This window comes from Diadema antillarum, unplaced genomic scaffold (assembly GCF_040938485.1).
Source record: "Diadema antillarum isolate AM-2024a unplaced genomic scaffold, OU_Dant_1.0 seq00000563_RagTag, whole genome shotgun sequence".
Classification (NCBI taxonomy): domain Eukaryota; kingdom Metazoa; phylum Echinodermata; class Echinoidea; order Diadematoida; family Diadematidae; genus Diadema; species Diadema antillarum.
Window position 1 is genome coordinate 397,822 of NW_027271502.1, and position 23,737 is coordinate 421,558.

Consider the following 23,737-nt stretch of genomic DNA (forward strand, 5'->3'; position numbering starts at 1 on the left):
TGTGCATAAAGAAAACTCTACTGAGAAGTGACCAGTTATAAAATTGTAAATTTTATATATCTTTTACCAATGCCATTTCTTTGTTGTCTTTTAAATGCATATTTACAATAAATATAATTCACAAACCAACAAACACGCTCTGATACAGACACCAACAGGTGGAAACGCACACACACAAATAAAATGAAATATACTGCTGTACTAAAAGGGAGAAACGCACACGCACACACACACATATATGGATAAGAGCTCAAAAGACCCTAGAAAAAACCACTAACCAGTTGATATAAGTGAAACACCTGATGCATCAGACTTTGGACTTTATGAGTAGGACCCACTCTAAAGTTGGTTTATTCTTTAGAGTGAAAAGAATGAAAGGAATAAGTGTTGACCAAATAAGCATCTCGAGCAATGTAAACTGACCATAGTTGTAGATGAAAAAGTTCTTCGTTATAAAAAGGCATTAGCTTTCATATCCACACTGCAGTGTCTATTGTGTTTATGAATGTATTTTTATCTTTTGGTGGGTGAATTTGACCAGTAGCATGTTTCAACCTGTGTGACAGATTTGGGAAGTGTAGTGTTTTTGCTACCTTAATTCCCATCGATGTTTGTTTGGAACACATGTCAGGGATTAGTATGGCTGTGAAAGCTTGTTGCCTGCCGTATGGTAAATGATTAATCCTTTCCGTAGACCTCCATCCGTCGTTGACAATCTCACAGGATCAAAACCTGTAGACAGGCAGTAACCGTGCATTTCACATGCATTCCGTGTTTAGATTAGAAGGGTACATATTGAATTGTGCTATGTTCTTTGTATTGAAGAATATTAAATGATAGTATAAGCAGTGCCGTTCTGTAATCATCATGTGTATTTTGATCCTCACCCGTCTAGGACTGGGTGACTTTCTGGGCAGGTGGAAGCAGAAAGTGTTCTCAAAAGACCATCTTGGGAGAGGAGATCCATCTGCAGGAGAACTCGCAACCAGTGCAAGTCAGAAGTCCCTACACAATGGATTAACAGGGGACAGGGACCTTGCTTCTGAGTCCCGACGTGACCCTTGGCCCGGGCGAGAGGCCCAGTCCGAAATTTTGAAGCAGGCTTTAGACCAGTTCGTAGCTGATATAGTCCAGCACTCCAACCGCCCCAACGCGGATTCGAATGATTGCAGTTTGGACTCTGAAGCGCAATCGGACGATCAAAGCAGCGTGGGCGGGAGCATCGTCAGCGACTCAACGAGCGAAGGAATTTCTGGAACCACTGCCGAAGAGGAAGGTGATGCTTCCTTTCCATCTCGCAAACATCACAGGACGAATGCACATCGCGTAAGGAGTAGAGTAAGAGAACCAAAGATGCCTCTGAAGCCCCAGCTGTCGATGCTCAGGAACAGATTCGGCCATGAGAACAAAGCGGCTGCTCAGATAGGCGTCAGCCACGAGGGGCGCGAGGAGTGGGCCAACATCACGGTGGAGAGCACCTCCATGCCGACCTGTGAGCCCGATGTGACGAGTATATCAGTGGAAGATGCCATGTGCACAGGATCTCAGGTAGATACAGACCATAGGTGACACTTGAGAAATGGTGAAAAAGTTATAGATGTAAGGGACGATATTGGGAAAAAAAGCATTTGGTTACAGGATATGATGATACATAGATGATATATTTACTAAGTTACTGAATTTTACCTACCGATATTTAGAACTTTGGGCATCATTTATCATCTTTTAGTCTACTTGAAGTGTAACAGACCTCAATCACTATCTTAACTGACAAATAATTGCCTGAAGAAACAAATCTCTTCATTGATTCCCATCAGGAGACTTTCCTCTTTAGCAATTTCTATGTCCTCTGTGATACTTCAAACAGCAAAAAAACAAAACAAAACAAAACAACACAACATGCAACAAAATGATAACATCCCAGCTGTAATACACTTGTATTTGCAAACACATTTCATTCTGCAAAGGTGAATGATTTATAATTTGCCCATGAAAATATTTGTAAAGTAAGTATTACAAATAACATTTTCATACTTATACAATAGGCAATGCAGTCAAATCAAATCATTGAGACTAGGTGATTCCCTTTAACCCGTTGAGGATGAGCTGATTTTGCTATAACACACATTTCCTGTAGACACCTGTTGAGTATACTTATGACTAGTCTTCAAGGGGTTAAGTTTTTCAAATATCGTTTTATGATGTCCACCAATTTTTCAGGCAAAGCATTACAAAGTTGCCATGCTTGCTAAAACATGAATTCAATATGAATTATACCCTTATGTACATACTGGCACTAGGTACCTAATGTACATTATTATAAATGGACTGCAAAGTAATCCTTTCTCAGCAAGATGTTTGAACCTTTCATATTGAATACAAATGACACGATACTTAGTATATGGATCCCCAAGGATATTGCCACACTTAAAGTCATGTGAAAACCGAAGATAATAAATTACTTTTGCTATTAAAATGCCTATATGTCTTTTTGAAAAGCAATGAGCACAGCAATGTATATTTTCCTTTACCTCGAAACTATCAAGTACATTCAATTGTGACTCTCACGACCCATTGTTATGTCATGTAGATGTATGACATGTCTGTATCGATGCACACTGTGAAGATCTATGGCAGAGAAAGGGGTAATTCATTGTAAATGTGGTACAGCAATGTACATTTCTATTGCTCAAATTCTACACCTGGGTATTGATGGCTTGTTTTCATGGTCTAGATGTTACCCCCACCCAAAAAAAAAAAAAAATGGTATGAAGGTGATCACATTACAATTTTTATGAAAAGTACATATTCCATCAATTTGTAGCAGACATAAAAATGTCAGGATGATATTACTCCCCCTGCTTTCTGAAAGAGGCAAGTCATGTTCCTTTTCACTACACTAGAAAAGTGAAAATATGTTGGATTTGTTGACATTGTTGTCTATAATGATGTCATGAAGTGTAGTAGTCTCCTTGAATATCCAGCTTATCCAGCAATGACGGCACCGAAACTTTAAAAATTCATGACTCTTCGGGTCTTGAATCAATTTCCCGATTTTCCTCAAGCTTTGACTGATGTACAAATGTATTCTAATTACATTGCTGCTTTCATTCAATCCACATCTATTTTGGGACCGGCTTTCCTTTAAAGGGATAGTACAGTATTGGTGGAGATGAGAATTGAACTTTTAACTTTTTGCGAGATACCAAGAAAACACTTATGAAATAGTTCAGAGCATACCATTTTAAGAGGAATTCAAAGTTTATTTGATGAAAATCGGGTTTGAAATGACTGAAACATCCAAAAACAAAGTAAAACAAAGCGATCATGATAAAGTGTGGGTCCCACACTTATTAGAATCACTCTGTTTGGGATATCTCAGCCATTTCAAAACCAATTTTCATCAAATAAACGTTGAATTCCTCATGGAATTACATGCTCTTTCCTATTTCATAAGAGGTTTCTCATTATCTCACCGAAAAAATGTTAGAAACCTGAAATTAGGTCTCACCCAAAACTATACGATCCCTTTAAAGTAGTGTTCCTGCCTAAGTGGTTCCCAATCATTGTGCAAGCACTGTTTATGTTTGTAAATTATGCATTAGTGATTTTGTTGTTGTTGTTGTTGTTGTTGTTGTTGCGACATGTGTATTGTAGAAAAAATCAAAGTCGAGTCTTGAGGACCATGCCCCACAGGACCCATCCTTCCACCAGGGTGGGGCCGCTCAAAGGGAGCCGCCCTTTGAAGATGCCTTCTCCGAGATGAGCGATGCATCCCAAGTGGCCTCCAGGTCCAGTTGGGATGGCAACCAGAAGAAGGTCTATGAGATGCAGCTGGAGAACCTTCAGGAGCAGCTGGTCGACATCATGATCGAAAACCAGACGCTGGGTGAGGCCTCAAATTGTTGCAAATTCCTGCATTTATTAGGACATTCAAATACCGGACATTTTGTTGACAGTGTTTGAACATCCAGTGTTTTCTGCTGTGTTCTGTATGTTACGATCATTATGAATGCGAATACTGTATTTGTGATTTTGCCGTAAGGTTTGCATCACAGTCCAAACTCCACCATTTGTCGTCTGTGGGGTTTTCATGCAAAATAAAGCATGGCAAAGCACTAGCCTAATCTCTGGGCAGGCTATGTAACTATCCATGAATGTACATCGCCACTGTATGTTTGTACATTAAAGGACAAGTTCACTTTCATAAACATAAGGATTGAGAGATTGTAACTATATTAGTAGAACACATCATTGAAAGTTTGAGGAAAATCGGACAATCCGTTCAATAGTTATGAATTTTTGAAGTTTTTGTGCAGTAACCGCTGGATGAGAAGACTACTGCAGTGTATGAATAACTCAGATGTCACATGCGTACAACAATAAAGGAAAATATAAAGAGAATTTCACAAAATTTCATCTTTTGAAAAAAAGTACACATTCCCTTGACTCGTTACCGACATATGTTATGGGTAATATTATTCCCCCTGCCTCTAGAAAGAGACAAGTCAAGTGGTCTTTTATTATGCGAAAAAAGTGAAAATATGTTGAATTTTCTTTACATTTTCTTTATACTGTTGTACGCATATGACTCACAAGCTGCAGTAGTCTCCTCATCCAGCGGTTCCAACACAAAAATTTTAGAAATTCATAACTTTTGCATCGATTGTCCAATTTTCCTCAAACTTTCACTGATGTGTTCTACTTACATTGCTGCATTTTCTCAATCCTTATGTTTATGAAGGTGAACCTGTCCTTTAATTATTCAGGTAGAATCACAAATTGGGTCATTCTCAGGCCAGTGAAGAGTTAGTGCTCCAGTAAACAGCCAGAGAACTATTTTCAGCTTAGCTTAACACTGACATTCATACAGACCATGGTCAAAATGCAATTCTTGTGCAGTTTTTTTTTTGCATGTTTAAAGGAATGGTATAGTTTTGGTAGTATAGTTTAACTTTTTGCGAGATACCAAGAAACGACTTATGAAATAATACAGAGCATACCATTGTTAGAGGAATTCAATCTTTATTAGATGAAAATGGATTGTGGAATGACTGAAACATCCAAAAAGGAAGTTAAAAAAAAGCAATCGTAATAACAGGTGAGTCCCACCTTTTATAAGGATTGCTCTGGTTTGGATATCTCAGCCATTTTAAAACCAATTTCATCACATAAATGTTGAATCCCTCTTGGAAGTACATGCTCTTTCATATTGCATAAAGAGATTTCTCACTATCTTACCAAAAAAATGTTAGAAACCTGAAGTTAGGTCTCAACCAAAACTATGCGATCCATTTAAATGCAAGTTCTAGCAATAACATTTGAATTTGTTGCAAGTTATATTTTTGCTATATCTGAGTGTCGCTTCTGATGTAGAGCTCAATGCATTATTCCAAGTGCTCCAAGTACAAGTAATCATGGAAGCGTTGTCAACACCTAGCGGTAATGTGACAAATGATGACACAAAACCTCTTGCCACTTAATATCACGAGTTGTTTCGTTAGTCCTGAAGTGTAGCTATTCTCTGCATTGTGTAGTGAATGAGTCCTTTGTTTGCCTAATGTGCACACAGTCCTAACTATATAGCAAGCTCTCTTCTTGTGTACAGCTCAGAAATTGCAGCGGTACGAGAACAGCGACATCATCCCGCTGCTTCGGAAGCTTGAGGACGAGAGGGAAAGGAACGAACTGCTCAACCAGAGATGCCGCACCCTTGAAGACCGCTACAAGAATAACAGGTGAGAATGCACACCTCCGCTCACTTATTACTCGTTAAATAGCCAAACTTTTATTTAAAGAGGTTCTCAATTACTAGAAGTTTCAGTCATTGCAGTTTGATCGCGAGGACATTGATACTTATGCCTGATTGCCTACAGTGATGGTAAGTATTGTAATGGTAATAAAACTGTCATAGACAGATGGTGTTATACGTGTAATATAAAGATACCTGCAAATGTTCCGTATGCCACAGGCCACATGCCCTATGCCATATGCTGCTCCACATAATGTATGTATGGTTTTAGAGTCGGCCCTCTTTACATTAAACATTCATCCTGCACAAATATTGATTCACAAAGTTTATTTTGCACACTTTCACATGACTTCTGTACATACGCTTGTACTGTATACACCATATATTGTGTGGATTAGGATTTGTGAGACAATTTTGTGAGACTTATTTGAATTTGTGTTCAAAAACCATATTGATAGAATGAGAACAAAGAATTAATATTTAGCAATATTCCACCAAATGTGCAACATATTTGCATTTATGCAGTTGTTGGCATCTTTGAATGTGCTACATATAAATGGCACTACATAAAATTAAATGCTGTTCATCATCATCATCATCATTATCATCATCATCATCATTACCATTATGATGCGAGGAAGTATCTGTGAGAGATATTAATTCTTGTGAATATCACTTGACTCACAAGATTTGCAGAAAGTGAAAACACCAAGAAGGGGTTTAACCATACATGTAACAGCATACTGTAATGGTTTGCAGGGTGTTCAGAACCAAGTCTCAAGTGATCATAAATGAGTTTTAACTTCAGCGTGTCATTGTCCGTATCAACGCAAGAGTCTGTATGATAATACAAACTGACGTGTCTCGTGATGAGGTGCATAATTTACTTTCATCTAAACAATTCATAGTCGGCCATCTTTATATTAACCCATGGAAGGTTAGTCTCATATATATATAGTATACTATGGCAGGTGTCTATGGAAAATATGGCATATTGCAGTATCAGCTCGTCCTTAATGTTTTCTAACCCATGACAGTTGCTTCGGCGTCAACTGCTTCCATGAAATATCTGCATGCTGAGCAAGCAAACATAAATTCTACTCCCAAACATAACCCTAACCTAAACCCTAATCCTCACATCAAACTAAACATAAAACCCTACTAGAGTATCACAACCCTAACCCGGGACCCAAGTCCTTGGAGAAAATGAGACAGGAGCAAATGTTGTGCCACTGGGTTAGAAACCGAACTTAGAGAAATGCCGAGAAGCTTTAAATGTACATGTACATTGCTTGATGTATAAGTACAGTGTATCATGAAGAGTGAGCAATGTGGATTTGCAGGATGATTCAAACCCAACACTAAACCAGGGGTGGATCCAGGAATTCCGTAAAGGGGAGGCATCTTTGCAAAATTAAAGGGGGGCACATGCGCCCCCCTCCATTTTTTTCTTTTTATTTCTTTAATTTTAGCAAAAAATAAGAGGGTGCGCGAGCCCGGTGTGCCCCCCTCTGGATCTGCCACTGCTAAAATGAGAGAATGTTCCTATTCACATAACACATTTTTGTAGATATGCTTGGATGGCTTGTTTCCAAGTTCGTTCACACTATACATAGTGCTGAATTGCCTTTCCGTGGTATACAGCTGTACTTGTATATTCACCTTCATCACACACTCGCTGCATTGCCTATTTTGCGGAGCAGATAATATTGTAGGCAAAATAATGATGATTGACTGTATTGCATGACTGTATCACTTGAATGCTTCATTAATATTGGAAGACAATTTACTGCCACACGCTTTGGAATACATACATAAAGCAGGGAGCAATAATGATTGTTAAATGATGATTCCTGTTCTGTTTGCTAGGTACCTAATGACCAATCTATTGTAATGATCACATCTGTCAAAATAATGTCAAACATATTGTGCCATAATTATGAGCTCAGTTTTGCCAATCTGTGTATACAGCTGTATGTACACTTTGATAATAAGCAGATCAGACCAGCTAGGCTGCAAACCTATCAACCTATCCCAGGATTACTGGTAGAAGTGTAATCATCTTCGGCTCTGCCCCCAAACAAATCACACTTCATTTCAGTTTGGTGTTACACTTCATATCCGGACATTGCATCATCTGGAATCTTAAGCACCATCTTGTATGAAGCTCCTCCAAGTAGAATGATGTAATACAGGTGGTGAGGAGGGGGGGGGGGGGGAGGGGGGAGAGGGGGAAGGTTTGGTCCATTAGACAGACAGAACCTCCCCCCCCCAAAAAAAAAAAAAAAAAAATATATATATATATATATATATATATATATATATATATATATATATATAAATATGTACATATTATATATATAATAAATAAATCAAATAAATAAATGAAATAAATACAGTAGATAAATAATAATAATAGTAGTAATAAAAAGAGATAGATAAAATAAATAAGTAAATAATTTGTATGTACGATACACATGTTATATGGCCCCTGGTTTACATACAGTGTTGTAGTCTGATGTGGCCATGGTATGCCTCATCTCTCGTGGGATTAATTTTTTGAATTTCCATAGAGAGAAATTACACCGGTTTTTACCTTCTGGTATGATACGTTGCAATATGATGCACTGTGCCAAAAAGTTTTGCTATCTCTGCGCCCTTTCTGAGAAAAGTTGCAAAGCTTGTACAGCCACCCACATTGATTCAGGACTTTGATAAACGAAAACACTGATGAGGGTTATTGCTGAACAATGCATATGTGACTCTGCACCTCAAAACAAACAAAAAGTCGCCAGACATGAATTTTAAGTTAAGACCATATTCTGAAAGAGCAGACTTTAAGCTTTAAAATGATGTATAACTCAAATCCAATGGACTCTCCTAACCTATCTAAATATTGGAAAGAAAGCACAAACTCAGGAAAAGTGTGAACTGAGAAAAGAGGCTCTGAAGTACAGTGTCTATTCAAGCGCTTAATCTTTACCAAACCGTGATGGCTGTGCGATGAATGGGACAAAAAACAGGAAGTAAACCACCAGAGTAACAACAATGAAGGGATTATCAGATTAAACTGAAATTAAGCATGCCTCATTAACACATTCTGTCCATACTTAATGCCAACTTTCAAAGCAGTAGCTCTATCCCTTCAAAAGTTATTAGAGTTGAAAGTGAAGAGTGTGGACAAGGTTTTTCAGAAAGGAAAAAGGGATTCTAAAGACACACCTGATCACAGTATTCTACCAAAAATGTTCGAGATAAACTGCTAAAAAAACACACTTTCCTGCCCGTTTTATGATACCAAATTTTAGTATAATGTAAAAGAAGACCCACTCTTTCAGAAAATATGAAAAAGTCAAGATCGGCTAGGTTGACCCATTTCACTTATTTTCAGTCCTCACGCAAAATCAGTGTGTGCGACTTTATGTTCGTTTTGAGGTGCACTGTCACATATGAACAATGCACGTAGTTCCAAATATGTTCAAGTTATGATGTGATATGTTTCCATATGTTAAACTTCATGCCGGATTTGAATGCCTTCATACAATATGTCTCACTTATCACCTCTTAATGAGGACAGCTGCTTTGATACTTTGGACAAAAGGTCTCTCTCCTGAATAATCCCCATAAAGAGGTGGTGACTGTAAGTTGCTATGAGGTTCATGTACAATGCATTATTGTATACGCCATATATTTCGCGAGTCTAAATTTCCGTGAATCGGGAATTCCTGACGATTTCGCGAGTGCTTAAATTTGTGATTGTGGAGTCCTGTACTGAACGGAGAAGAGTACTAGAAAGTACACTTGTTCATCACATTCACATCGGGTTCAGAGTCAATATTTTCGCGTGTCTTTAATTTCGCGAATAGCACCTGACTCGCGAAACTTGCGAAAATAAAAACCTCGCGAAATATTCAGCATATACAGTATTTGAAGCATAAGGAGTTGAGTAATCCCAATAAAGAGGTGCCAACTGTATACTGTAACAAGTTCCCATATCGTAGTTGTACAGTCTATTATTTGTATCATATGGATATGTCTACTTCTCAGAATGACGCACCAGATTTCTGGAGACGCTGAGGAGGTGAATGCACCCACTACCACACTCTGTGATGAATCATCTCTCTTTGGTTTGTATCCTGAAAAAAAATCCTTAAAATCATGAAGTGTTTCTTAGAAATATTTCAAAATGAATTGGGACAGTGCATCATAAAAGATATGTTGATAAACAATCAATTTTTTTTTGTACACTTTTCTCTCCCCAGATTCCTTTATGTCTTGGTCATAAAGTATCCTTTATGGTTTAGGGTGTGTTTGTTTGTGTGTGTGTGTGTGTGTGTGTGTGTGTGTGTGTGTGTTTATGTGTGCTGGGATGTGTCTCAAACTGAATCAGAATCATTTCAATCTGTAATAGATAATGTCATCCAGCTGTGGATACCAGCAGTCTGTCATTTCTTGTACAAAATGACAGACTTGAATTGTTAGTAATGAGAATAAAGAGCTCATGTTTATTTCTGGAAACATAATTGCTTTGCAGACAAGCTGTACAGGGAAGTTGTCGAGAGTGATAAATTATGCAGCATGTAGATCCATTGATAAATCTACACTACATGTATAATGGGGCTTCCGAGATAAGCCGCACACAGACAAAGTGCCATAAAATGACTCGTTGAAGACTGCATGGCATATAATATACACTTACGCTGAGTGGTCATGAAAATTGTCGCTTCATTCTGTCAATGACTCTGAATAGCCATGGTATTTGAGTGCCTGGTATTTCTTTTTTATTCCAAAATGTGCCATTTATCAGAAGAAAATCATAGGATTAAAATGTTGTCAAATTTTTTAACATTCTTTCCAAAACAAAACAAATGATTAATTCATAAAGATTTCAATGTTTATTAAATTTCAAGTAAGTCTACAAGGAGAAGTAGAAGGAAAGCAACCAAAATGGAAAAGTACTTTGTCTTTCATTTTCCTCTTCCAAAGTTGAAGGAAATTAGTTTATCAAATACATTGATAAGGGCAAATAGTCAGGTACAATTTGTGTAGTTGCATCTTCAAGGATGGATATTTTCCTCTAGATGGAAATTTGGAGCATTATACCAATGATCTCAATGAACCTGGCGTATCCTATTCAAAGTCTGACCGCAATACAAGAATCTTGATGGAGACTGTTTGAGGGTGACATGTAAGATCTGTTTTCAGATGTAAAATGGGAGAGATTAGTCTCTGAAGGCTTTAGTGTCTAGATGATTGTCTGAAGGACTAACATCTGTAGATATGGGCATGTATCTTATATCAAAGGCACTGTTTACCATTGGGAGCAGTGATTAAAAAAATGTTTGAGATGTCGCATTAGATACATTTGTGTAGGTCAGTTGTATCACAAAACATCCTACCACATGAAAAATTTCGTGATAAAACCCCAAATACAAGGAGATATCATTATTTTTATCAGTAAACAGTAACTGCTGACGGTTTAGTCTAGAAACATTTTTATTATAACTATTGTTCACATTTTGTGTATTTAACAATACTCAACATTGATTATACTGATTCAGATTTTTACATTGGTTGTTTCCACCCCTAACTCACATTTTAGAACTATTTTGAATCACTACAGCTGTGTTTTTGTTTTATCTGCTAATAGTAACAAATGCCTTTAAAGTGTAACAATTGTACCTACATTCATTATGATGTACGCCCTCTACAGATGGCTTTGACAGTCCTCCACCAACAAGATGGGAGAAGATTCAGAGTTACGTGATGGAGAGAGTCTGGTCTGTGATAAGCGACATGACGGAGGAGGCTGATGAAGCGGAACCAGAGCCTGTTGCCGGGGGAGATGAGCTGACTGTCAAGAAGTGAGTAAAAGACTCAACAACAACAACAGGAATATTGATATTTATCTGATTTTATTTGAATGTGATATTTATCTGTATAGATCTCTTTCTAGAAAGTGGCAAAATTATGATAACATGAATCAGACACAAACATAGAAGAGGTAAACTTTCTATTAAGGTGAAGTGGAATATAAGAATCAAAATGAACGAAATATACTATTCTTTAGATAAAATTAGAATATGTTTGAGATGTTGCTAATTTAATTACAAAGGAGTGTCATGTCACAAAATATAAATATTTAACGTGTGTTTTCAAATAACTCTGAAATTGGGAAGCATGGAACACTGATATATTTCAATAACGTGTTGAGTATGATTGTAAACTGCATTCTCATGAAGCATTTATTTTTGTGCCTTTCTTGCAGGCTTAAAGAAAACCTGAAGAGATTCAGTAAGTGGCAAACCTGTATAGAAATCTGCTATTTCTGTCTTTAACATATCAGTTCAATTCGATTAGATACTATATAGTATAATTTAATATCAAATGTAGTGTAGTGATTTTAATGCATTTGAAATAATTGAATACATATGAAGAGCCAACAGTACTATTCATGATGTATCTAAATATTCATATCAAATAATGTCAGATATGTGCATTTACTTTCTTGAACCCAGTGAAAAAAAGTTTCATTAAATTTCATGTCTGTATGATAAATCCTTAGAGGAGCACACAAGTGACCGCTGTCATTTTGCTATTTTTCATTTTTTGCTTGAACTTCAGTTACATCAAAGGAAATAAATCACAATAATTAGTCGGGTTCCTTATGTAATTTCGCCGGATTTTTTTGGAGAGTATCAAAATTATTCATTTTTTCATGAAAGATTTGAAATGAAAATTTTTCAATTTTCAATTTCAATTTATTTTCGTATTTCTCGATGGAAAATACATGGTATATAACAAAATATAATACAGAATGTCCAGCTTGGATATATACATGAAGAAATAGGAATACAAAAGTAATACATAACGGTCGATGTGTCATTTTCAATCAAAGTAAAAGATGCGAAGAGAAATACGATGGAACCTACTAAAAAGCAAAGCTTGTTTAGTGTAGGTCCCAACAAAAGCCTAGTAAGGGGAACAGGATGAGGAGCACGGGTACAATTAAGACCAAAAGTAATGATAAACAAAAGAGAATGACTATTACTCGGGGCTCAGAAGATTCTTCTCACATGCATTTATGTGTGTGATAAAATGAGAACAAGTAACCACATGCTGCACACTATAGCAGTTGCTCTCATAGCAATTTAGACATGGGAGTGATAATGACGTGAATACTTAAGTACTATTAGGGTTTAAACATTCCGGCTTCCATAGACACGGGGAAAGATTTGAAAAATGGAGAACATGAATCAATTGCAATTCCTATATGTGATATGCCAGCCAGCTGCAATGATGCATAAAAGAAAGGAAAGAAAGAAAGGAGGGGAAACTATGCGACACGACCAAGGTCTTACTAGAAGTGGAAGGAAAAACACCGATGGGAAGGAATTTGAGAGAGCATGCAACTAAAATGTATATGCATGAGTCTGTTCACATGGCAACAACCGAGTAGTATAACAGAGCAGCCATCAGCATAATAAAAAGGAATTTTAGTGCACTTGTGTGTTGTAGCTATTCAATACATGCTGTCTGAGTTTACGCTTAAAGGATGATAATGACAAGCAGCTTTTAACCTCTGTTGGGAGATCATTCCAATATTTAGGACCTGTATACATAATTGTGTTTTTAGCGAAAACTGTTCGAGTTCGTGGAAGGTGATAAGCGTCACTCTGGCGAGTTGGATAGTGGTGGACAGAATTGTTTCTTATAAACATCTGTAAAAAGACACCAGGAAGATCTTTTGAGGAAAGTTTATACATAAAAATACCTAAATTATAACCAAACAAATCTATCAGTTTTAAAATCTTATTTTTCTGAAATAAGGCATTAGTGTGAGATAAATACCCAGCATGGTTAATAATTCTGATCGCTCGCTTTTGAAGAAGAAAAAGTGAATCCAGTAAGTATTTAGATGCGTTACCCCACGCAAGAATTCCATAATTAAGATATGGGGAAATCATGGTTGAATATACAATCTGCAAGATATGGTTGGGCAAAAAATGTTTCAGTTTGTTTAGGATTCCTGTATTTCGTGACAAAATTTTGCTTAAAAAATTAAAGTGAGTTTTCCAGGAAAGGTCACTATCGATGTAAAGTCCTAAAAACTTTGTACTATCTACTCGGGTTAGGTTAATATCATTAATCTTAACATCATCAGGAATAACTTGCAAGGAATTGCTAAATAACATATAATGTGTTTTATCAACATTTAATGATAACTTGTTAGCGTAAATCCAGGACTGAACAGATTTCAATTCATTATTCATTATACTTACGAGGGTATTGGGATTGCGGTGAGATAGAAATAGATTTGTATCATCAGCGAAACAAATAAAAGAAAGAATCTGTGACGAATTTTGGAGATCGTTGATGTACAGGATGAATAAAAGTGGGCCAAGAAGAGAACCCTGGGGGACACCGCAAGAAGTTGACGTCATACCTGACTCATAGCCATTTATGTAAACAAATTGTTTTCTGTTTGTGAGATAGTCTTTAAACCACTCTAAAGCCCTCCCACGGATACCGTAATGGCTTAACTTATAATGCAAAATTTGATGGTCAATGGTATCAAAAGCCTTCGAAAAATCGAGAAAAACACCGATGGTGTGGGAAGCATCATCTAAAGCATGAGCTACTTTATCAATGAAGGCTAATAATGCGTGAGTTGTGCTATGCTGTTTTCTGAATCCAAATTGGAAATTAGAAAGAATATTGCAATTAACAAGAAATCTAAGAGTTCGTTTATAAACAAGCCTTTCAAGAATTTTTGAGACTGAGGTTAAGAGAGAAATCGGGCGATAATTGCTCACAAATTCTTGTGGACCCTTTTTGTATATGGGAACAACTCGAGCGATTTTCATATTATCTGGGACTTTGCCACTAGATAAAGATTGATTGAAAATATAAGTGAGTGGAGAAATTATTTCATTTATTATATTCTTCAGAAGAAAAGCCGAAATACCATCATTACCTATGCTTTTCTTAATATTCAGGTTATCAACAATTTCTTTGATTTCTTCTTCAACAATAGGAATGAAAAACATGGTTTGTACATTCCTGTCTTTTAAAAAAGAATGAAAAGTTGTCTGGGTATTTGGTATTTTGCTAGCAAGATCAGGTCCTAAGTTAACAAAGTAATCATTAAATACATCGGCCATTTCCTGTGGATCATCAACTTGATGACCGTCATTCAAAATATGAGTAGGGGAATTTGTAACAGTGCTAGATTTCAAAGCTGTGTTTATCACCCTCCACGTACTCTTAATGTCGTACTTGCATTTTTCAAACTGATTTGCAAAATACAGTTGCTTGGCTAAGCGCAACGAAGAAGTAAGTACATTGCGGTAACGAATATAACGGGATTTGGTTACATCATTCGGAGATTTTCGGTATCTGTAAAACAATTTATTCTTCCTATTGATAGACCTAAGTAGGGACTTTGAAATCCATGGTTGTTTTGGTACTCTCTTATAATTTGATCTGAATCGTCTAAATAAGGGTATATGAACATTACACATATTTATAAGGATGTTCATAAAAACATCAAAGGACGAATTTACATTTCTTTGGTTATAAACAGAGGACCAATCAACTGACCTCAATCCCTCTCTAAGTCTATCAAGATTACATTCGGACATATCACGAGAACCTGAATTAAGGGTTGGCATTTTCCTAATAGAAAACTGTGGTACAAGCGCATGTATCGGGAAATGATCGGTGATATCAGAAACTACAATACCAGAAGTAACATCAGCAAAAACATTATTAACGAATATATTATCAATGAGAGTAGAAGTAGCATCAGATATCCGAGTAGGTTTCCTGATAAGAGGAATGAAGGAGTTTGACAACATGAAATTAAGAAAATCTTGACTGCATAAAGCGTCATTACAATTTAAAAGATTTATATTAAAATCACCCATAATGAAGCATGTCTTAGTATCAAAATAATCATTAGAGAGAAGATTGTGAAACCGCTCAGTGAATTCATTAAGGTTGGAATGCGGAGGTCTATAAATTTCCCCAAAAATGATATTCCCCTTAGTAGGGGTCATGACCTCAATAAAAATACTCTCAAGGCATTCAGACATGATACAATATTCATTTAACAGTTTATGGTTTAAATTTTGCGTGACGTAAAAACCAACACCACCACCTCTTTTGGTAATCCTGTTGTTGGTAACTAATTTAAAACCATCTATGGTAAATAGAGAAGAAGGTGACGTTTCCTTGAGCCAAGTTTCACTGAGACCAATTATGCTGTGTTTAAATTGTAATTCGTTGAGAAATACAAGTAATTTATCAAAATTTTTATTAAGGCTTCTTATATTGAAATGTGAAACAAAAAGCTCATTAGAGTGTGAATGGGAAATTGTAATCATTTCTTTTTCCAAGTGATAGTGAGAAAGTTGGCCTTCATTTCGAGCAGACGCATCATTAGCGTCAAAATCAAGCTTCAGATCTTGGGTTTCTGTTTTGGAAAGGTTATTGTATAAGCAATCAGAAAAACAATGTTTCCATTTGCGCCGATACCTATATGGCCGCCATCTTGGATTTTTCCAAAATGGCCGCCGTAAAACATGTTTTCTTCAATATATCGGCTTCTAAATTACCCAAAAATTTGATTTTGACAGCAAAACCACCATTTTCAGGGCCAAGAAATCCAATGGTAGCAAAATGGATAAGCTAAATTCAACAATAACCTCACATGACTGACATTTTCAATTTTATTAATTGTTTTACAAGTGACCAGACATGAACATTGCAATAAGTTAGTTTCTATGTGGCTGTGGGACCAGTATACTCGTCATAAGAGAAATGGATTTAATCTCTTAACAGGCATCTAAGAATAATTCCAATGGCAGAGGAAACGGCATAAAAAAGAGTCAGATTCAACTGTGAACTTGCCTGACTGACATTTCCTATTTCATTGTCTCTATTAAGTATTCAGATATAAATGTTCCATTACCCCCAATCGGTCCAGGCGTTTTTGGCTGTGCTAAAACTGCCCCCCCCCCCCTCCAAATCTTGGCCATCAGTGGTGCGATCGCGACGAAATTTGGAGTGCATGACACCCGTAATCTACACGATTGTATCATAAGATTTTTTGAAATAATACATTTCTAATCTTAGATTATCAATTAATTACGCAAATTAAGCCCAAGATCACATTTTAGTCTAATTAGATAATTGAGAGTCTACTTTTTGGTTTGTATATCTGTTGTAGCATATTCAGCAATTACATCATGAAAGTCATTTCAATTCTTATGTATTTTGTTATTTTTGGATTTTCTTATGTATTTCATATCTGTTTTTTACTTTTGTTTTTTTTTTTCTTTTTTTTTTGAAATTGACACTGATGACTTTTCTAAAGTAATCAGCATAAAATTGATAATCAAAGTGATTAATTGTATCGGGTTTTATGAGTTGTGTCTAACCAAAGAACCAGCATAATCCTCCTGACAGAAATTGATTTAATCTCTGAGGCAGCCAACTTTCTTTCCATCTCTTCTCAATCATTGTCATTGTCAGTTTCATTTTTGGTCTGAATACCCTCATCATTTTGACACTCCCTGCTGCCTCGGCACAGAAATAGAATGGTTTAAAAATCTTTGTTGTAGATACAACCACAAACTGACATGTTCTGTTTCATTAACTGTTCTACAAGTAATCAGACTTACATGTAAATGTCCACTTTGGTAGTTAGTGTCCATTACGAACCAATATACCCCTAATGACAAATATGGGTTTATTCTCTGAGGCAACAACATTCTCTACATTATTATAATCTCCATTATCACCACCCTTCAGTTCATACATTAATTGTGCTTGTTTTGAGTGTCCTCATCATTGTGACACTCAATGCCACACCAGCAAAGAAATTCAGGGGTAACAAAAAATAAGCTAGATTCAACGATAAACTCACCCGAATTACATTTTCTGATTCATTGATTATTGCACAAATTAATGATCATACTTAAATGTTCCACCAAGGAGAAAACATGCTCCTCATGATAGAAATGGGTTAAATCTTAGAGGAAACCATTTTTTATATCAAAAAAGAAATCCAATGGTAAAAACTGATAGCCATACTGCAGAGGATCAAACTGAGGATCCTGCAGAGCAATGCTGGTGGGTCCTCTCACTCTGGCTTGGGTATGGACTCTTGTAGCATATATGTCTCACAGCTCCAAGGGTGGGAGGTAGCTTGTCAATTTCTCCCCTATGCTTGCAGAAGAGATGCCATCGCAGTTCGGAGATAGTCCTGATGTGGATGTATTTGAGTTAGTAGACTGCACATACAAAGCTTGCCAGAGTAGCCAGCAACCAAATTCAGTTCCTTCCTCCCCTGTGGAAAGCATCTACAGAGAACTGATTGCATCTCTTTCTTCATATAAACTTGTTGCAGCCAGGTTGCTATGCGTACAGAATTCCAGTGTTGTCAGCACCAGTGAACGCATAGAAGATTGGCCCTATGGCTCTCTATAATATAGGTTCTATATCCATAACCCAGAGGTCATGAATATGGACATGTTCTTTAGCATGAGCTCAAAGTTTGCTATAACTAACAATAGAGACTATATTTGCTATGACTGTTAGAACACTAATCGTCTGCAAGAATCTTCAGCTAAATGATTGAGGCACACTTAATCAGAAGAAGAAGGGAAGAAGAAGAAGAAGAAGGACTTCTGCGTCTGTAGAGAAGAAAACCTCTGCATTTGATGAGTTTCGCTGTGATGCTATAGGACAGCATGGAAGATCAACAATGTGTCTACCTCTTCATGATTCTTATCCTAGAAAATAAGTCATTTTTGTTACTCCTGGTATGCCCTGAAGAAGAGATGTAGGGGCTTGACCTTGATTTCCCCACACCCCGGTACTGCACCCCCACCTACACACACACACACACACACACACACACACACACGCAAGTGCGGGAACACCCTGAAAAAAAAAAAACACACACACACACACAAAATCCCCTGTGCTTGAGGCATGACGACCTAGGTAGACACTTCATTAGTCCTAAATAAAATCTTTGTAAATTGATATTACGTAATCTGTCACAAAATAAATAAGAATTTGCAAGAAATGCTATAGGAAATGTCTCAACACACATGAAATTAGGAACATTGGATTCTTTGACCCTGAAAATAGTACTTTAGCTGTCAAAATAAAAGGTCTGTGTCACTTAGAAGTTGAGATATATTAACAAAAACATTGTTTATGGCGGCCATTTTGTAAAATCCAAGATGGCGGCCATAAATGATTCGGTGCAAATGGAAACATTGTTTTTCTGATTGCTTATACCGTAACGTTTCCAAAAATGTATAGTTTTCAAACTCTCCACAAAAATGTGACGAAATTTAAATTCTAACATAAGGAACCCGACTAAATGCATGTACTGTGACTGAAGCAATGTGTGTGAGTTAACTTCAGATATGAGATGCTCTTTGCTAGTGATTTAAGTTTTTATGTATGCATCATAGTACATGCTCATTGAATGGGGTTTGAATTTTTAAAGATTACATTATGTGATAAATTTTGTACTAAAAATGAGCGTTATCATCATTATGAATGCATGATGTCCAGAAAAACTGCAAGAGTGCTTCTCATTTCTATAGATGTACATTGTAGAGTGCTATCTCTATCCCCATTCGGCGATATTGGACACAATGTGTTTTGAGGTGTTACAAATACCAATACATAGTATAAAGCTCATCTAGTGTCAGGTACATGCTGTAAGACTCATCATGTGGCAGGTTATGGCAGTTTTCGTTTTATTCTGTTCATCTAATGCATGCTTGTGATTGGGTTGCAGAGGCTGGCTATGAGCCCGGGCTACTCTTCTGTCGAGCCATGGCAGCGGCAGTGTCTTGGAAATCACCAGCGTGCACAGTCCTTGTGTTTTTGGTGAGTTTGCCCATATAATTCATGTCAAATAGTAAACAGAATAATGTTGTTGGGTTTTTTGGTGCCTCATTTGATGACATAGCACATACAGTGTAGCTATGCATGAAAATATTCTTCTACTTATTTTCTTCTTTTTTTATTGCAACTGATATTCTCAGAGTTCATTCATCAAAATGCTATACTGATCTAATGAACAAATGTTTTAGTTTTCCTTTGGCAGATGAATAGTCTTTGTGCTTTCTTTTAAGAATTTGAATCCTGATATTTCAAAGTAAAAGGATAGTTTGAAATATGTTTAGAAGCTTGTTTAAATTTGCATTTAATTTGACCCAATGGATTTAAGTGATTAGTTTCCTGTGGCTTGATTAGGTATTAACATTAAAGCTAATTTTCTCAAAACTGCTATTATTTTTGAATGACTTTCATACTGTTGCTGTGGGAGGTTCTGGATACAAAATAAGACAAAGTATATATCCTTGGAAAGAGTCTGAAGAATATCAAAAGCAGAGAATTGATATTCAGTGACTTTATCATGCTCTTAAAGTGACAGATCACTAATGTAATGTGAAATATGTAGAGATGTCTTTGCCTATTGATATATCAACCTTAAGGCCACCGCACACTACACGATCAGACTGGTCTTAAAGTCTTAAGCCAAGCTGGGTCTTAAGACCAGTCGTACGACCGGACACCACACACTATACGACCCGACTGTAAAGCGCGCGCAGTGCGCTTGCATTTTACTGCATTGTGAATGGCTGAAAGCCTACGACCAGTTGTAGAAATTCAACATGTCAAATCTCTACGACTGGCGCTAAGACTCAGTCGTACAACTAGAAAATGGCAAGACTGTGACGTCACACTTCTAGTCTTAAGGTCTTAAGACCGGTGAATCGGGGGAAAATCGTGTAGTGTGTGGTGGGCTTTAGATTATTGTGAACTCTACCTCTGATATGTGTGATGGTCTCTGCTTTACAGCTATACGTGTATGTAGTGTGGAGAGGCTGGTGTGCGACGGTGGTGCTGGGTCTCATGATTTGGTATCTAACCACAACCTACTTCATCTCCAGGTGAGATAAAATGTGTTTTTATGTTTCTTTATTGTTGACAGTTCTAATATGAAAGGCGTCATCTGGGTCATCAGACAGGGAATTAAGGATATTACTAGTAGAGACTGTGCGCTGTTAGTATTGCCAGCTGTCATACTATAGAAATCTTAATAGATTTTACCATAAAAAATGGATACGTGCACAAAAATGCTCCAAATGATTTAAATCAGCTATTGAGACTATGAGACCTTTTTGGATTTTCAGCTAATAACTTGAGAAATGTTGTTTTGCTAGATTTCCACTTGCAAACTTTACATAATATCTATTATTTAAAAGCAAACAGTGTCAAAAGCAGCACTGAGTTATATCTGAAGTTGTACACAAAATATATGCCATCATGAAACAGTCTTAGTTAACTTTGAGGCAGCAGTCATTAACACTGAATCTATTCTCCTCAAGTTAGAACAGCAGCTCACTGGCATGATTAGAAAATCAGCTACACAGTGAAAAAAATGTTGTAGACTAGTGATGTCTGATTTGAAAAGCATTACACTGACTGTCAGTTGCAGGTGAAATTACACTCAAACTTATTCTGTCGGTTCTGTTTATTTTCTCTTTCCAGAGGTTGGATAATCCAGTTCTCCCTGCTTCCCTATCATCTTGTTGAAGTGGTAAGATGCAATCGGTTTATCTTCATGGGTGCTTACGAACCCATTTGTGTGTGTGTGTGTGTGTGTGTGGGTGCGCATGATATACTTAATATATCATTGATTGACATGTCCTTTTGAATAAAATTCTTCTTTTTTTTTGTATTGTGCCTTGCAGCTAAAATGACACAGTTGAATTGTATTCATTATGTACTGTAAGTGTGTGTGTGAGTATGTAATGTGTATGCCAAGCACATACTGCAATATTTCATGCAATGGAGGTTTAATTATAATCAGCCGTTTTAGCCTCATTTAATACTGATTCAGTGTCTTATAATGAATTTGCCTGGAAGGAGCTTTACAGAGAGTTACAGCAACCATAGTCGATGAGTTTTAAGTTGTGACTGAACCACTGTTGAACCTAGGCATAATAATCTCAGCGCTTCCTTGTCATTCTCCTGTATCTTAACCCGTTGAGGATGGTTTGATTTTGCTACAACACGCATTTCCCATAGACACCTGCCCGAGTATACTCGGGACTCGTCCTCAACGGGTTAAGATTGTATTTCTCAACAAGTCTCTGTTGTTTTTATCTTGTTTTGTTTATTTATTTATTTTTGAAAGCATACAAGCATGTAACTTATGAGAGAGCTCAAAAATTTAAGTTAATTGATAATTGTAGGACCCCAATCTACTGATTTAAGTCCTTGCCCACAACATATTGGTAGTTGCATGGACATGCTCTGTACCTCAGCTTATTTCTGATGCTTTTGTAGCTTCCAGTGTCAAGAGTTATCTGTACTTGTAAATGCGTTTATCTGAAGTAGTCAGCTGAGGAGTGTGGTAGACAATTTGCATTTAAGAACATTTTGCAGGCTGTTGAATGAATTTTGCATATCACATAATTTTTATGATGTTTTGATAGGGGGATTGTTTGATAAGAGCATCATATTCCTGTAAGAGACATCCTTGAGATGAAGATCTGTAGTAAGAAACAAACGTCGTGTCCTGTTTTTGTATTAAAATTCTCAGACACCGGACGAAGGGCCCCCTCTGTCTATGTCGGATCGTTTCCAGCTGGTGCTCCACGTTAGCCGGAAAGTGCAAAATCTCCTAGGTCACTTAGCTGACCAAATGGAAAAGATTCGCAAGTGAGTTGTGCTCAATTCTTGCCGATGATGGTTTGAACTTCAATACAACTCTCAACAGCACACTTCTAAAAAAAACAACAACCCAAAACATTTATGACGCATCTCTAAAAAATAATGAAAGAAAGGAAGAGGTCAAAAATACTTTTTGTGGTTTGGAAATATTGAGTGGAGATTATAAAATGGTGTGATATCTGAGTATGGTCCAACAAAAACAAAACAAAACAAAGCAAAAAAAACAAACAACAACAACAACAACAACCCTCACAACAAAAACAAAAACAAAGCAAGCAATCAAGGACATTCTGTCATTTGTGATTGGCCTCTTCCGAGCTAAACAGACCATGTGATGACAATTGTAGATTTAATCAATGTTTATGTGTGTGTTTTTGCTTTTGATTTCATGCAGTTTTCTCTATTGGACCAATGAAGATCTCACGAAGCAGCTGTACAGAAACCTGGTAGTAGCTTTCATTGTTTCACTGTTTGTCTCAGGGTCGTCGCTCCTTCTCTTTATAGGTGAGTTTGCACTTTAATAGCTTTAACCCTGTGAGTCTCTATTTGTCTGTCTGTCTGTCTGTCTGTCTCTTTCCTCCTCTCTTTCTTCCAGTCTGTTTATTATCTATATCTGAACATCCGTCATGTGTATTGTAGAGTAATGTTTGTTAAATCATGAAGACAAAAGATTTTTTGTCTCGGAGGCCCCCCCCCTCGACATTTCGCACGATTACTCTGCAACACGCAATGCTCTCGCCGCGATGCTCCATGACTTTTTTCTTTTGAGTTTCCCGCACATTTTGACACCAAATTTGTGACGCCCGGGAGTACGGTTCTGAAGTTACATGACTTTTTGTACATGCACGTGAGGCCAAAACTGGCTAAAAAATGTGATTTTGTGTACAAAGTCAATGCAAATTGAGATTTTTCACATGCTTCATATAAATATGCTTATTTTTACTCTCAATGGCTAAAATTAATTGAGTACCTGAATATAAGAACGACCCAAGTCCAAATTTGGCAATCGCGTTTGAAAGCCATTTACGTAGTCATGCAACTACAGATAATCATTCAAGTGACTGTTTTATATTCAGATTTGAATTAATAACAACCCAATAACCGAAAACACTTAAGGGAGTAGGGAATCTTTTATTAATTTCCATTTTTCCTAAATTTTCTCCAATGGACTTGGGTCGTTCTTATATTCATATACTCAATTTGTTT

At 36.8% G+C, this 23,737-nt stretch overlaps 1 protein-coding gene across 1 annotated transcript in view; it reads left to right on the top strand.

Moving 5' to 3' along the window:
• Window positions 1–639: 639 nt before the first annotated feature.
• LOC139735084 (GRAM domain-containing protein 4-like) overlaps window positions 640–23,737 on the top strand; it is a 32,034-nt gene continuing 8,936 nt past the window's right edge. Inside the window, exons 1-12 of the mRNA XM_071645857.1 lie at window positions 640–670; window positions 896–1,548; window positions 3,658–3,889; window positions 5,609–5,738; window positions 9,800–9,879; window positions 11,466–11,616; window positions 12,021–12,046; window positions 19,581–19,672; window positions 20,651–20,742; window positions 21,344–21,392; window positions 22,401–22,519; window positions 22,926–23,035. Of these exons, the coding sequence (XP_071501958.1) occupies window positions 640–670; window positions 896–1,548; window positions 3,658–3,889; window positions 5,609–5,738; window positions 9,800–9,879; window positions 11,466–11,616; window positions 12,021–12,046; window positions 19,581–19,672; window positions 20,651–20,742; window positions 21,344–21,392; window positions 22,401–22,519; window positions 22,926–23,035 (1,765 nt within the window). The remainder of the gene's footprint in view (window positions 671–895; window positions 1,549–3,657; window positions 3,890–5,608; window positions 5,739–9,799; window positions 9,880–11,465; window positions 11,617–12,020; window positions 12,047–19,580; window positions 19,673–20,650; window positions 20,743–21,343; window positions 21,393–22,400; window positions 22,520–22,925; window positions 23,036–23,737) is intronic.